Source organism: Desmodus rotundus, chromosome 5 (assembly GCF_022682495.2).
Source record: "Desmodus rotundus isolate HL8 chromosome 5, HLdesRot8A.1, whole genome shotgun sequence".
Taxonomy (NCBI): domain Eukaryota; kingdom Metazoa; phylum Chordata; class Mammalia; order Chiroptera; family Phyllostomidae; genus Desmodus; species Desmodus rotundus.
In genome coordinates this window covers 126,202,095-126,216,033 of record NC_071391.1, presented here as the reverse complement: position 1 = coordinate 126,216,033, position 13,939 = coordinate 126,202,095, and the positions used below count along the sequence as shown (strand labels likewise).

Below are 13,939 nucleotides of genomic sequence, written 5' to 3'. Positions count from 1 at the left end.
CAGATTTCACAGTATTTAGCAAGCGTTTTTATAGATGATATTTTGGGGTTATAGAAGTTTATTTCAGCGAAGATAGCATATTTTTTCTTCCTCCTTTTTTTTTTCTTTGTTTGGGTGTGGAGAGTTTTAAGAGAAACACTTGAGTGCCTTTTACTGTCGTTTCATAAAGAATACTTTTTCAAAAAATTTTTAAATAAAAAGTGCTTAGTCTCATCTTTTATTTTTATATCAGTGTTTTTAACTTGATAGAATGATAATTTTAAGTAATGTGTGTAGCAAAAATTTAGAAATGCTTGTGCCAAGAAGTTAATGAGCTTTTATTTTACATACAAAGAAGCCATTAGCAATCTAGTTTCTTCTAGTAGGGACATAAATCACATAATATGGGGTAAAATTTAAGTCTTTGGAGTTTTGCATAGATGTTGGAACTTCTGTGGTTTGCATTTAAAAGGCAAAGTAGAATTCTGTCTAAATTCTACCTACAGTTCTATATTAGACCATTTTGCACTAAAGGCACCCCAACAAAAACAGATAGATTTCGTTAAAATGTATTTTAAGGCAGATTTATATTAAGTGAGCCCTTTAACCCAGAATAATACTAAAGAGATGTATCCTTGTAAAATTATAAAACTGTAAGTTTGTTAGTTCTTTCTAAATGTAATAAAATCACAGTTGTAGTATTGTAGAGAATTCTGGTTTTAATACATGAAGGAAAAATTTTTTTTTGCTGCATTCTTCTCTTGAAAGTTACCTTAAAACAAAAGATAGAGATTACAGACTCCATCGTTGACAGAACTAGGGGACGTTTTTAAGCATAATCTGAATTAAATATGATAAATGACCTTGTGCCTATGACCAGGGCAACCAGTCCAGATTAGAGCAGATGATAAAACCTGCTTATATTTAGGAAGATAAATTGATAAATCTAATGTAAAGAAGAGGTAATTTAAACAACTGGTAGCAAGTTTAGGATAGATTATCACGAGATTTAAGCAAAGAAAAAGAACAAGATGATAACTAACTTCAGGGAAAATTAAAAGTTGTTCAGCTCTGAATAGCACACTAATCTAACCCAAATGATGACGTTAGTACATGGGAAAAATACAGTATGTGAATGTGTATGATGAGAGATAGAAATGTAGGAGAGTTAAATTCTCATCTTCCATAACAGGAATTCAGTAGATAATACCTAAATCTAAAAACTCAAGATACAGCAATATAAGTCTTTATTTTAAAATATGGAGGTAGATCAACAAGTCCGCTAAGAGAATTTCAAGTATAGGCCTCTGGGTAAGGGAAAATAAAGAGTGGTCAGCTGTTTGCCTAAATAAACTTGTTGATCTAGTTGACTCTCTTATTGTACAAAATTAAAACCTAAAGAAAATAGAGAAAAAGCATTCTCACATTTGATAACGTTTGGTCAATATATAGCAAAGTATACTTGTGGTACTACTGTATGTTTAGCTAGGATAGTCAGGACATGACAGTGGCCTGTTAATTGGAATTTTCCATGAAAGCCCCCAAAAGAGCTCACCTTTCTTTGTCACATTGTGAACCAATTAAGAAATAAAGCCATGAAGTAGCAAGAGGAGGCTGACATAATTATCTTTGTTACTCTTAAAGGTTAAGTTGGAAGGTGTAACTTAGAATGAGAACCAAACTGAGTTTGTTCACCTGAACCCCAAAGTTAAATAGGCTTACACACTTAGTCACAGACACAGTATTTGAGTAGCTGCAGAAGGCTCACTACCTAAGGGTAGCTCACTTCCATGAGGAAAAGGGTGAAGCTGAATTGAGCATACCCTGTTTATTCTTTCCCAGGTTTACCAGTCAGGTTTGTCATTTAACTTTAGGCAGAGAGAGACTGAGAGACTAGTTGAGCTCCCTTCTCAGTGATAAATGCAGCAGAAAAGAATGTTTAATTACTTCAATAGAACATTGAGTTCTTTTAGTTTTGCCTCTTTAAATTGGTTTTTGTTTCTTTGGTGCTCTGTTTTGCCATAATAGTTGGTATAAATTCATCCAGTGTCCATTTATTTGGTATAAATCAGAGAAGGAAAAATTTTTATGAAGAAACTCCCAATTTAAAAAAAAAAAACGAATAATATTATAATGCAAATGTAAAGTGGTAAATGATAGATAATTTCCACCTTACCTCTGGAAAATGAAACCTGAAAACTACTTCTGATTGTTAATGATCAGAGGTCCATGTTCTTAAAGAGTTAAACATGCAGTATACTAGAGTATTCAGAATTACATCCTGTTTTAAACTGCTAGATTTCTATGGCAAAAGATTTGTCAAATCCTACTTGAGTGCTTGCTATGTACAAAGTCTTGTATAGTTGGATAGTTCTTCTCTTCAGGAGATTATGATCACGTATGAACAGATAAGACATATAAATAATATAGGTCGGTACGTGGAAGTTTTAGCAAGAAGTGAGCATGGATGGATGGATGGATGTCACAATTTGGCTACTGAGTGCCACAGTATCTTTTTTCTTTTAATATTTAACCTTGATTGAGTCTTAGACTTAAAACGTCAGTATTAGAGTACTTTTATTCTTATTATAAAATGAGCAAAACATGTCCACTATAGAAAATTTAAGAACTTCAGAGAAGTACAAAGGATACAAAAATCATCCATAATGCCACTACTCAGATGATAATGCCCTCATATTTTTATTTAATCCTTCAAGTTGTTTTCTTTGAATAAAATTGAGATCATACTTAATGTACACTACCTTGAAGTATATACTGTTCTTTTCATTTAACGTAATAGTATTTATACCATGAGCATAGTCTTCGAAAACAATTTTTGTAGCCAGTTCACTATTAGGTTGGGGTGTTTTGTTTGTTTGTTTGGTTTTTTGTCTTTCTGTAGTCTCTAATTATATTCCTAGATCAACTTTTTTAGAAGCTGGTTTCTTGGGACATTTTTGAGGTTACAAGGATTTATTTTTTTTAATATTCACAAATATTTTGTTGAAGAATATATATACTTTTTAGGTAATGGTATTTATTTGCATTTATTGAATAAATCTTTCTGTATTTTTGTTTTCCTGGCATTGAATATGTTGAGACTAATTAGGGGATTTGTATGTAGTTCTGTTGTACTAAAATTAAAACATTTCCTTCCATGTTTGTCATTTGAAATTTAGTGTATATCTGTTTTATTCTTACTCTTAAACATCTCTGATTCTTAATTTTGAGGTGTACATTAAAAAGTTTTTTAGTGTTTTCTTTTTGGAAAGTAGTCTTAGCTACAGGTTTGATTTCTGTATTTTTCAGGGTTACTTTGAAAGTTGCAACATACACAGAAACAGGATAGCAGGCTTTGAGGTAAAAGCCTATGCTAATCCCACAGTGGTTCGATGTGAAATTCATCATGGGCAGACAGGAGGAATATATGTCCACGAAAAAGGAAGAGGACAATTCATAGAGAATAAAATCTATGCAAACAACTTTGCAGGTGTATGGATTACCTCAAATAGTGACCCAACAATAAGGTATTTATGTATATTATGAATAGAAATTACTTTTTTTGTTTTATGTTATAAAAAAAAGTCAAGCCCTGGCTGGATGGTGGCTTGGTTGGTTGGAGCATCATCCTGTGCACCAAAGGGTTGCAGGTTTGATCCCCGGTCAGGGCATATACCTAGGTTGTGGGTTCAATCCCAGGTCGGGGCATGTACAGATGGCAACCTATTGATGTTTCTCCCTCTCCCTCCCCACTCTTTATTCTCTCTAAAATCAATGGTCATATCCTCAAGTGAAGACTCAAATAAAAAAAGAAAAGTCAGAATACTTAGCTTTAACTCTTCCTGGTTTTCCTAGGTACCTAACTGCTATAAAATAACATTTCCTAATAAAAAGTCTGTATCTGAATGAACATAGCTATTGCATTTATTTTGTGTGTGTGTTCAGTTCATTTTTTATTAATGATCTGAGCCATCGTCAGTATTACTTTATGGACATTCTAAATGCTGTGGTTTTGACTTTATTTTTTAATTTTTTTAATTGTTTATTCTGTTACAGTTACGAGATTTTAACTTTAAATTCATCAAAATGCATTATAGATGAGTAAAAGGTCTGGAACCAGAATGACCTATCTCTTTTTTCCCTGAGAGTCCAGCCAATAGAATAACTCAGCAAACTATTTCAAAGATTCTTGAACAGACAGACCAAGAATAACAAAAAAAGTCAAAACTTCAAGCTGTGACTTTTTCTTTAATAGTTTCTGCCACTCACCCAGACCCCTGACCAGTGTGGCTCAGTTAGTTGGGCATTGTCCCACAAAGTGAAAGGTCAAGGTGGCTGTTTGAATTCAGTCGCTGGTTAGATTCCTGGTAGGGGCGTGTGCCTGGGTTGCAGGTTCAGTTCCCCATCGGGGTGCGTGCAAGAGGCTACCAATCAATATTTTTCACATTGATGTTTCTTTCCATGTCTTTCTCCCTCCCTTCACCTCTCTCTAAAAATAAATACCTGAAATGTTGTTTTTTTTTTTTAAAGTTTCTGCCTCTCCCTCTGGCCACAATGAGGAAACAGACAGATCCAGTCTTAAAGGCATTGCTTAAGAATGTTGACTAGAACTATTGTAATTTAACTAAAGACCATGAAGTATTTTTAATTGTCAAATTTTATTTCCATTGGTTTTATTAGAGTATGGATTTTCCATCTTGTTAATATTCAGCAAATGTGTCTAGATCAGCTTTAAAAAAGTTTTTTTGGCATGTGTGAACTGTTTTGAGAGGAGTTTTATTTTTTTTTAAGGTTATTGTATTTATTTTTAGAGAGGGAGGGGAAGGGAAAGAGAGAGGGAGGGAAATGTCAGTGTGTGGTTGCCCCTCGCATGCCCCCAACTGGGGACCTAGCCCACAAGCCAGGCATGTGCCCTGGCTGGCAATCAAACCAGTGATCTTTTGGTTCACAGGCTGGCACTCAATCCACTGAGCCACAGCAGCCAGGGAGGGCCCTGAGTCTCTCATTTGATGGATTAGGAAACTGAGGACCATAGAAGTTAAATAATTTCCCAAGATCATACCACCATGAGTGGTTTTACAATTAATTGGATAAAACAAGTAAACTTTGCTGAATAGCTGCTTATTTTTATTATTTTACTTAATTATAGGGGAAATTCTATATTTAATGGAAATCAAGGAGGAGTTTACATCTTTGGTGATGGACGAGGCCTTATTGAAGGAAATGACATTTATGGTAAGCATGTGGTTTTGTTCCATAAAATTTTTGAGTTTGACCTGTCTTCCTCACATTAGCAAAATAGAACAGTTTGAAACTAAGTACAACTGAGTCACTTTTTAATTCTCATTAAAGATTATTCTGTAATAATCACTTAACATTTACTAAATACCTACTATGTACCTGATACTATGCCAGATACCAGGAATGAAAATATAAATAAGGTAGATAAATAATCTCAAGGATCATCTACTATTCCCTTAAATTCACTCCATTGTTTAACAATTATCCCCATGGTAGTTTGATACTAACTAGAAAAAGGGAAAATACTTAATCCTCATTAAAACTTTCGAGGTATTAATTCAGCAACCTATTGGATTTCTATGTGCTAGACACTAATACATTCCTAGACTCTCGTTTGCTAACACCTGACAGTAATTATATAAAACTCAGTGCTGGGTACTATTCTGAGCACCTTACCTAAATTAAGTCATATAATATTCATATCAGCCCTGTGAAGTAGGTACTATTAAATATCCCCACTTAGTGATCAGGAAACAAAGGTATAGAGAGGTTAAATAACTTACTCAGAGTCACACAGGAATTAGGTAGAATTTCCTGGGACTTAAAACTATGCAGCCTGGCCAAGAGTCTCTACCCTTAACCACTATAACCTATACTGCCTACAGTCTTTTGCATCTTTTTACACTTAGTTCCCAGAAGTATCTTTCTAAATATTACATATTTCACAGATTTGTGCTTTTATTAAATTCTAGTAGGAATTTTAATTACTACATAATGTGAAACTTTACTATGTTTCACTAGGTTCCATATGTTGACAATGTAACTTTTACTTTTAAATAGGAAATGCATTAGCAGGAATTCAGATTAGGACAAACAGTTGTCCAATTGTTCGACATAACAAAATTCATGATGGCCAACATGGTGGGATTTATGTGGTAAGTTAATAAATACAGTTCTGGAATCTCATACATCAAAACCAGGGGAGAATGAGGGAGGGAGCAGAATTATGTCTAGCTTGAGGTAGGCCAATTTTTTGGAGTATGAATTTGTGACTGTCTTTACTATTTAGACAGTGAATAAGACTCTTGTTTTCCCTGCCAGTATATATAAATGATGTTTAATTTTATTGTGTGTATGGAGTTCTATAAAATTAGTCTATACACAATAAAAATTATTGATTAGTCTATCAATGGACTAAATCTAGGCATGAGATGAATCTTTTTATTAAAGTTTTTAATTATAATTGGCAACATTGGCTAAGCTTATAACAACAACTGATTGTCAGTCTGAGTCGTATTTGTTGCACTGGAATTTTGCCAGTGTGACTACTAGATGAATCTCTGAAATTTTCCAGAGGAAAAAAACAATTTTCACATGAATTTATGTTGAAACATAATTCAGCACCTTACAAAATTTTAAAACCTACATATATCTTCTGTTACCATGGTATCTGAAACTGTTACAACTGGTTCATATAAGAAAATAATAGGATCCTAATTTCTGAAAGCTCTAGGTAATGACAGATGTGACTCTAATTTTTATTTGCAGTTCTGGAAATATTCTTGTCTTAAATCTTCTGGTAAAAATAAAAATTTTAGCAATCTGAGACCATGTCATTTTGAAGTGATTTTTACCAGTGAAAAGTTTGAAATAAATATTAACTTACTAAATGAGAGATCTTTAGTTTGCTGTATTATCTTAGAAAGAAATAAATTCTTTTGTTAAAAAAATTGCATGATACTACTCTTACTATAGTAGACTTAGAAGTACAAAACCACATAAAGAATAGTATAAAAACTTTGGGGACCTAAACTTAGAGGCCACATAAAAATGTATCATTGTGTCCTTGTCCCACGTGAAGAACAAAAATTAAATTTTTTTTTGTTGTTAAAACTGTCTTTAGAGAGGGGAATGTACTATAAACTTCTTATGTAAAATATATATTGTAATCAGTGTAACTTTTATTTAGCACGAGAAAGGCCAAGGTGTAATAGAAGAGAATGAAGTTTATAGTAATACTCTGGCTGGGGTGTGGGTAACAACTGGCAGCACTCCAGTACTGAGAAGAAACAGGATACACAGTGGCAAGCAGGTAAGATTTGCTTGGACTCCTGTATGGGAATAATTGTTTTGTAAACACTTTTGTCATTTGAAAAAAAATTTTTTTTTTAAATTTTAGGTTGGTGTTTATTTTTATGACAATGGACATGGAGTGCTAGAAGACAATGATATCTATAATCATATGTATTCAGGGGTTCAAATAAGGTAAATGTTTTCACATTTGGCTTTCTTTTGGGAGGGAGTAGGCAATATGTAGGGTATGTAGGCGAAATTCTCGTTATTCAATGTTCAATCTTTTTTTGTATATATATTCACACTCTATCATACTCTTGGTTTAAATTGTCAGACTATAACTTTTTTTGGACTAGCTGAGGATAACATTCAATGTACTCGACCATACTGGGATAGTAGAAAGCTATATAAAAATATTTGTGAGCTGTGCCTGGCATATTGTAGGCACCCATAAATGGGAGCTCATGTTTTTATGCTATTTCTGTAAAATTAAGAGTTTTTCACACCCCCGTTTCCTGTATTATAAGTTTTTGGAACTCTAGTAGTCCTAATCATATAATTCAATTCAACCCTTCATTTTACATGAGACAAGTACATAACAGTAATTTAATCTTACCCCCTCCATTTAGTTTACATGTTAAGAAAATGTAGTAATAACATAACTGTTCTGTGGGGAATAGAATTAAGCTCTATTAAACCAGTTTATTGATTGGTTTAATATAGAGCATTTTGAAGGACTCCATTATGTCCTTGTTACAATGATTAATGTGGATTTTTCCACTGGTACCTAATCTAACATGGGATGTGGAAGTGGAAACACTTAAAATGGCATTGTTTTCTATTCTACCCATAGGACTGGAAGCAACCCCAAAATTAGGCGCAACAAAATCTGGGGAGGACAGAATGGTGGAATCCTAGTTTATAATTCTGGTATGTGTAATCTATCATCTTTTTCTCAGTGCTAATTGTCTTTTAGTAACATACTTTCTAAATAACATAACCTAAATTTTTGCACTTACAGGTCTAGGCTGTATAGAAGACAATGAAATATTTGACAATGCAATGGCTGGAGTCTGGATTAAAACAGATAGTAACCCTACACTAAGAAGAAATAAAATCCATGATGGAAGAGATGGTGGCATCTGTATATTTAATGGGGGTCGAGGTATTGTTGTTAATTTTGCATTAGTCAAAACCCCAGTTTTCCATTATTCTTCTTCCATATCTTTAACAGTCAATGACATTGCCGATTAACATGTTATAAATGACTAAATCTCAATGTTTTTTTTATAAAGTCTTCAAGATGGTTTAGATGATTAGTGCCTAAAGTTAAAGTATACAGATGTTCACTGAATTTTTCTTTTCCTTCTGTAGCCACCTTGATTGTGCCTGTTGTAAGACTTTTTTAAGGTAGCAGAGTTTGTTTAGCCTCTCTGGACTTTTCGTTATTCAGAAGAGTGATATAATAAACTTCAAAGTCAAGTTGTAGAACTAGGTGTAAAAAATTGGTCTGTAAATATATTAAAATGTCTGTAATAGCTAAGTATTGCTTTGTACCTGTTTAGAACTGTTTGTTGGAGAATGGAATAGATGAAGCTAAGGTGTGCTGGGTTTGGTATCCATAAAGGTCAACACACTTTGTAATGAGGCAAAAGTTCCACAGTCCCTGCCCTTTGCAAATTAATGTTCATAAAGAGAGAATGGGAAAGAATGACTAGTGCAAATTTATCACCATTCCTGAAATGTCAGTAACCCAACATTGTGTACTTATCTTATATGGAATGGAAGGATAGCTAGTTATTACTCTAACATACCAAGATTTAATCAACAAACTTCACTACTGCAACCAAGCAATCATGATTCTATTAATGACATAGTCTCCAGTAGTTTATGTAATAATCTAGTAATTCAATGAACATATCTCTGATAGGAATCTTTACAAGATATAATGAGGAAACAATACAAAATGGCAGTTTTATTTGTAAGGTATTGAGAAAAGATTCATGGAGTAAAATCATTCTTAAGCTGTCTTGAAAAATGAGTATTCACTGGAAAATGGGAGTGGAGAACATGGGGGAAGCAGGCCATTCTAGGTGTAGAAAGCATAATTCTTTCACTCTTTAATTTTTTACTACTAATTGAACACCTCTGTACCAACCACTGATACAGGTGCTAAAGATACAATGGTGAGTAAAACAGTACTGCATCCAGAAAGTTTAGTCTAATGGAATGGCACATTGTAAGCAAGTCTAAATGAAACAAAGTGGTTTAGTAAGGCAAGAGGTACTGAAGTTCAGGCTGGAGAAGGAGCAGGGCCCTAATCATACATAAGAGGCTTTCTGTGTGTAGTATATGGAGTTTGGACTAGACCTTAGCAAAAGTACTTGAGGAGGTTAGTGGTCAGTACTGTGAAATACCAGATGGATCAAATCCCTACAAAAACAAAAACATGTTTCACATCTTCACAGAGCAGAGAAACACTAGTTAACAACTAACTATAATTCACCGTACATGAGTAAGTTTTATAGTATTGATATTAGCTAATACTTATTTACTGCTATGTACTTTTACATACATTGACTTAATTCTCACAGTAACTGTATGTGGTAGGTGATATGCCAGTTTATAGATAAGGAAACTGAGACAATGACAAGGTAAGTTATTTGCCCACTCAGTGCTAGTGAGAGTCAGTATTGGAAGGCCCAAAGTCTGATTCCTTGGCTGACTTTTAGTAGTAAACTGCCAGAAGAAAGAATAATACATTTGATGGAGGGAAACTGAAAACTTCCCAGAGGAAATGACGTGAGGAAGAAAGAGTACAGGACATTCCAGGAAGAAGAAATAAAATCAACACATTAAGAATAAAAATACTAAGAGTATAGGTAAATGTAATGAGACAACGAAGTACCTTGTGGAATATTTTGAAAGGCTTTAGATTGCATGTTAATTTAAAATGTTATTATGAAAGTTTCTTTAGCAGAGAAGGGATATGGTAAGAGTTGAGAGACTGGAGTAAAGGAAATTGATCAAGGAATCATTATAGTAATAATGGCCAGACATAATCAGGACTTCAAGTAAAACTTGAGGGTAGGATACAAAGGTTCTAAAAATGTTTCAAAGGAATTAATTCAGCATTGTTCAGTGGGAATCAACTATATGCCAGGCACAGGGGATACAATGGAGGGTAAACTAGATATGGTCCCTGTAACCATGAAACTTCAGTTTATTGGTTAGAATGGTCACCTGCAATTTTTGACTAATTCCCCTATTTTAAATACCTGAATTGCTAATGAACTTCCTTTGCAGCTGAAAAATTAATCCTTTGAATTTCACAATGCAACTGAATAAGAAACTTTAAAAAAAAAAAAAAAACACTTCAATACCACCCCAAATTGTTATATGCATTAGCCTTCATCTAAGGAAATATTTTATTATAGGTCTCCTTGAAGAAAATGATATTTTCAGGAATGCTCAAGCAGGTGTTCTCATCAGCACCAACAGTCATCCAGTCTTAAGGAAAAACAGAATATTTGACGGATTTGCTGCAGGTTTGTATTTTGTTATTTATAGGTTGTTGGGTTTTAGTATATTCTGTTTTGCTTAATAACTAAAGGTGCCATGTGTGCTGCAAAAGTGGCTGAATGCCTATTAATAGTTACGAGTATTTAATCCAAGTTATGGATTCTTCCACTCTAAGAAAAACTTACGAAACATTAACTGGGATAGAATAAAATGCAGGCTTTGTACTACTATCATTAGGAATACAGATAAATTCAAGCCTCTGGCCTCATACACACATTTTTTAAAATCTTAAGTGAAATCCAAGTATCATGCATATACATTTTACCTTTTTTTGCTAATGAAGACAATTACTTTTAATATTCCAAATAATCATGTAGCTCCTTTTCAATATATAAACCAGCTGTTACCTAAACATGTTTCTAGGCACTATCCTCTTCTTAGTTTGCAAAGAAATATAATAGTAGTAAACTATGAACCATCTTGTATCATGCCAGTATAGTGGATTAACAGTGGAAGTGAAAGTTAGTCATTCAAGTCAACATTTGCACTTTATTCCCTAGTTAATATACATTTGATATAAAAGAAGTAGTTCACTTTATTTCAAGTTTCATTTAAGAAACTGTATGAAGTGATATATCTGCTTTCAATTTTATTTTAGGTATTGAAATTACAAATCATGCGACTGCAACACTAGAAGGCAATCAGATTTTTAACAACCGGTTTGGAGGCTTATTTTTAGCATCTGGTGTTAATGTGACAATGAAAGGTATGTTGGCGCCTACATTTTGCCCATAAACACACAAAATGTGCTATGAAAAGATAATCAAAAGCCACTGCTCTTTAGGTAACTTGTTTTCTTCTGTCACTCTACAAAGTTAAGCAAGAACTCAAGAATTATTTTCAGTTTTGTTTTGACTTCAGTTCTAATTGGGTTACCTCACAACAGAAGGAAAACCCATTTCTATCCTTATTTACTTCATTGGTTAGCCTCTTATGTTAGAATAACCCTATGTTTTTCTCCTCTAGAATTTTACTTTTTTTTAATTGCAGATAACAAAATAATGAACAATCAAGATGCCATAGAAAAGGCTGTTAGTAGAGGTCAATGTTTATATAAAATATCAAGCTATACCAGCTACCCCATGCATGATTTCTACAGGTATATTTCTAATTTATTTGAGTCTGGAAAAAGGGGGAGATGTTTTTTTCCCCCTATACTGGCTACAGCTTTTAGATTCCCGCCCCCCCCACCCCCACCCCTTGCATGTGTAAGGTAAGACAGTAAATTGGGTATTTGCCAGTGGAAAGACAAAATTTTATAATTTGTCCACATGTAGTTCTATGATCAGTCTACTGGAGGATCCTGTGTTTGAGATGATAAATATGGGGGGAAAGTACAAGACACTGATGTATTCCCATACATCCCAGTTACTAAGTTTTGGCTCTCCTCTCCCCATAATTGTTTTAGTAATGCTTGATAGTAAAATAGTTACTTTGAATAACATGTTCAAGAAAAATAATATAAACTTTTGCTTTTTAGATGTCACACTTGTAACACCACAGATCGAAATGCCATATGTGTGAACTGCATTAAGAAGTGCCATCAGGGACATGATGTAGAATTTATTAGACATGATAGGTATGTAGCATACGTGCCTGCTCAATTACCCAATTACTACCCCCCCACACCCCCCCCTTCTTGTCTGCTCTATTGCCCAATTATCCCTTCCCTTTCTAATTTTTGGGTTTTCATTTTGCTTCAGGTTTTTCTGTGACTGTGGTGCTGGAACACTGTCTAATCCTTGTACATTAGCTGGTGAGCCTACACATGATACAGATACACTATATGACTCTGCTCCACCTATAGAATCTAATACATTGCAGCACAACTGAATTCCTTACCTAAAGAAAAAGTTCTGCCATTTAACATAACTTAAAACATTTTTGGAAGAAGATTTAAAATATTTGCCCATGCTACAGGAAGAGACTGTATTAAAAATGGATACACGAGGTCAGTTGACACTATGAAGCTGAAGCTACCAAAAAGAAAGTGGCAATATATTGACTCAGGATCTCAAAGCTGGGTGTTTTAGCATTACTGTGTAAAGACTTGAAGGGACAGAAGTGAAGAAAAAATAAGCTGCAATTTTGTACAGATACCAACTTCTGAAAAAAAGCTGGTGTTTTTACAGCTAGCATTGAATGCAGTCCAATTTGCAGTAGAACTCTTCAATAGACAACAAGCAGCTTTGTTGCTGCCTTTATGGACATGGGTACCAATTGCTTTTTGTAATATGGTAAAAATGTGAGCTAGCACTTCTGCATTTCTTTTGATTTTTTTAACATGTATTCAGATTGAGAAATATGATTTTAATGCTTTAATCTCATGTAGTTTGTTTTTTTTTTAATTTCAAGCAGAATCTTACTGTACTTGAACGTGCCCTGTTTTGTTAGCACACCTAGACTCGCTGTAATGTACTCATGTCCCAGGATGTACGTTCTTTCTATGAAAGAGAAAACACTAACCTTAAATTATATCCAGCAATGTTTCTGGTATCCTTTAAGAAAAGTTAAGACTATTATTTCCTTCCCTTCCCTGTGCAGCGTTCAGAATCACCCCTAGAAAAGTGAGTGTTTTAATGAGACTTCCTAGGAAGGGATGCACTGTAAAACAAAAGTATTCTTGTAACTCAGTTTTGTGAAAGGTAAAAACTACTATGTTTTAAAGTACACTTTAGAAAGTCTCTTCAAAACAGTCCTGTATTTGAACTCTGTTCATAAGTTTTTTTTTGAACAGTTTAGATAAACTGCTGGAAATTAAAACAATTTCCTGCATTAAGCTGAGACAAGTATATATACAGCCCTATACAGTTTCATAGCTTCCCTCCCCCATTTATGTGTATTGGTGACAGTGGGTATAAAACAGCCTGAAAGTGTATGCATGTACCATAACATCTAGACTTAATATATTGTGAAGTATTCAATAACCATTATGTAGAAGGTAGATAAGAATTAAAAGGGTTTAATTTCCTAGAAAGAAAATGGAAAAATGGTCATTTTTAAAAAATAAAGTTTATTAGATCATAATGTTGTCTGAATTTACCACCTTTGTCAAAAACAAGGC

General features: G+C 33.8%; 1 protein-coding gene across 2 annotated transcripts in view; it reads left to right on the top strand.

Annotated features, from left to right (window-relative positions):
- The window catches only part of FBXO11 (F-box protein 11), an 84,453-nt gene extending 70,551 nt beyond the window's left edge, over positions 1 to 13,902 (top strand). For both annotated transcript variants that reach the window (XM_053925348.2, XM_053925347.2), the window contains exons 12-23: positions 3,289 to 3,506; positions 5,129 to 5,214; positions 6,061 to 6,155; positions 7,190 to 7,312; positions 7,400 to 7,485; positions 8,147 to 8,223; positions 8,315 to 8,458; positions 10,731 to 10,841; positions 11,474 to 11,581; positions 11,866 to 11,974; positions 12,356 to 12,454; positions 12,579 to 13,902. In XM_053925348.2, coding sequence (XP_053781323.1) covers positions 3,289 to 3,506; positions 5,129 to 5,214; positions 6,061 to 6,155; positions 7,190 to 7,312; positions 7,400 to 7,485; positions 8,147 to 8,223; positions 8,315 to 8,458; positions 10,731 to 10,841; positions 11,474 to 11,581; positions 11,866 to 11,974; positions 12,356 to 12,454; positions 12,579 to 12,708 — 1,386 coding nt within the window. In that variant the 3' untranslated portion in view covers positions 12,709 to 13,902. The remainder of the gene's footprint in view (positions 1 to 3,288; positions 3,507 to 5,128; positions 5,215 to 6,060; positions 6,156 to 7,189; positions 7,313 to 7,399; positions 7,486 to 8,146; positions 8,224 to 8,314; positions 8,459 to 10,730; positions 10,842 to 11,473; positions 11,582 to 11,865; positions 11,975 to 12,355; positions 12,455 to 12,578) is intronic.
- The last annotated feature ends 37 nt before the right edge of the window (positions 13,903 to 13,939 follow it).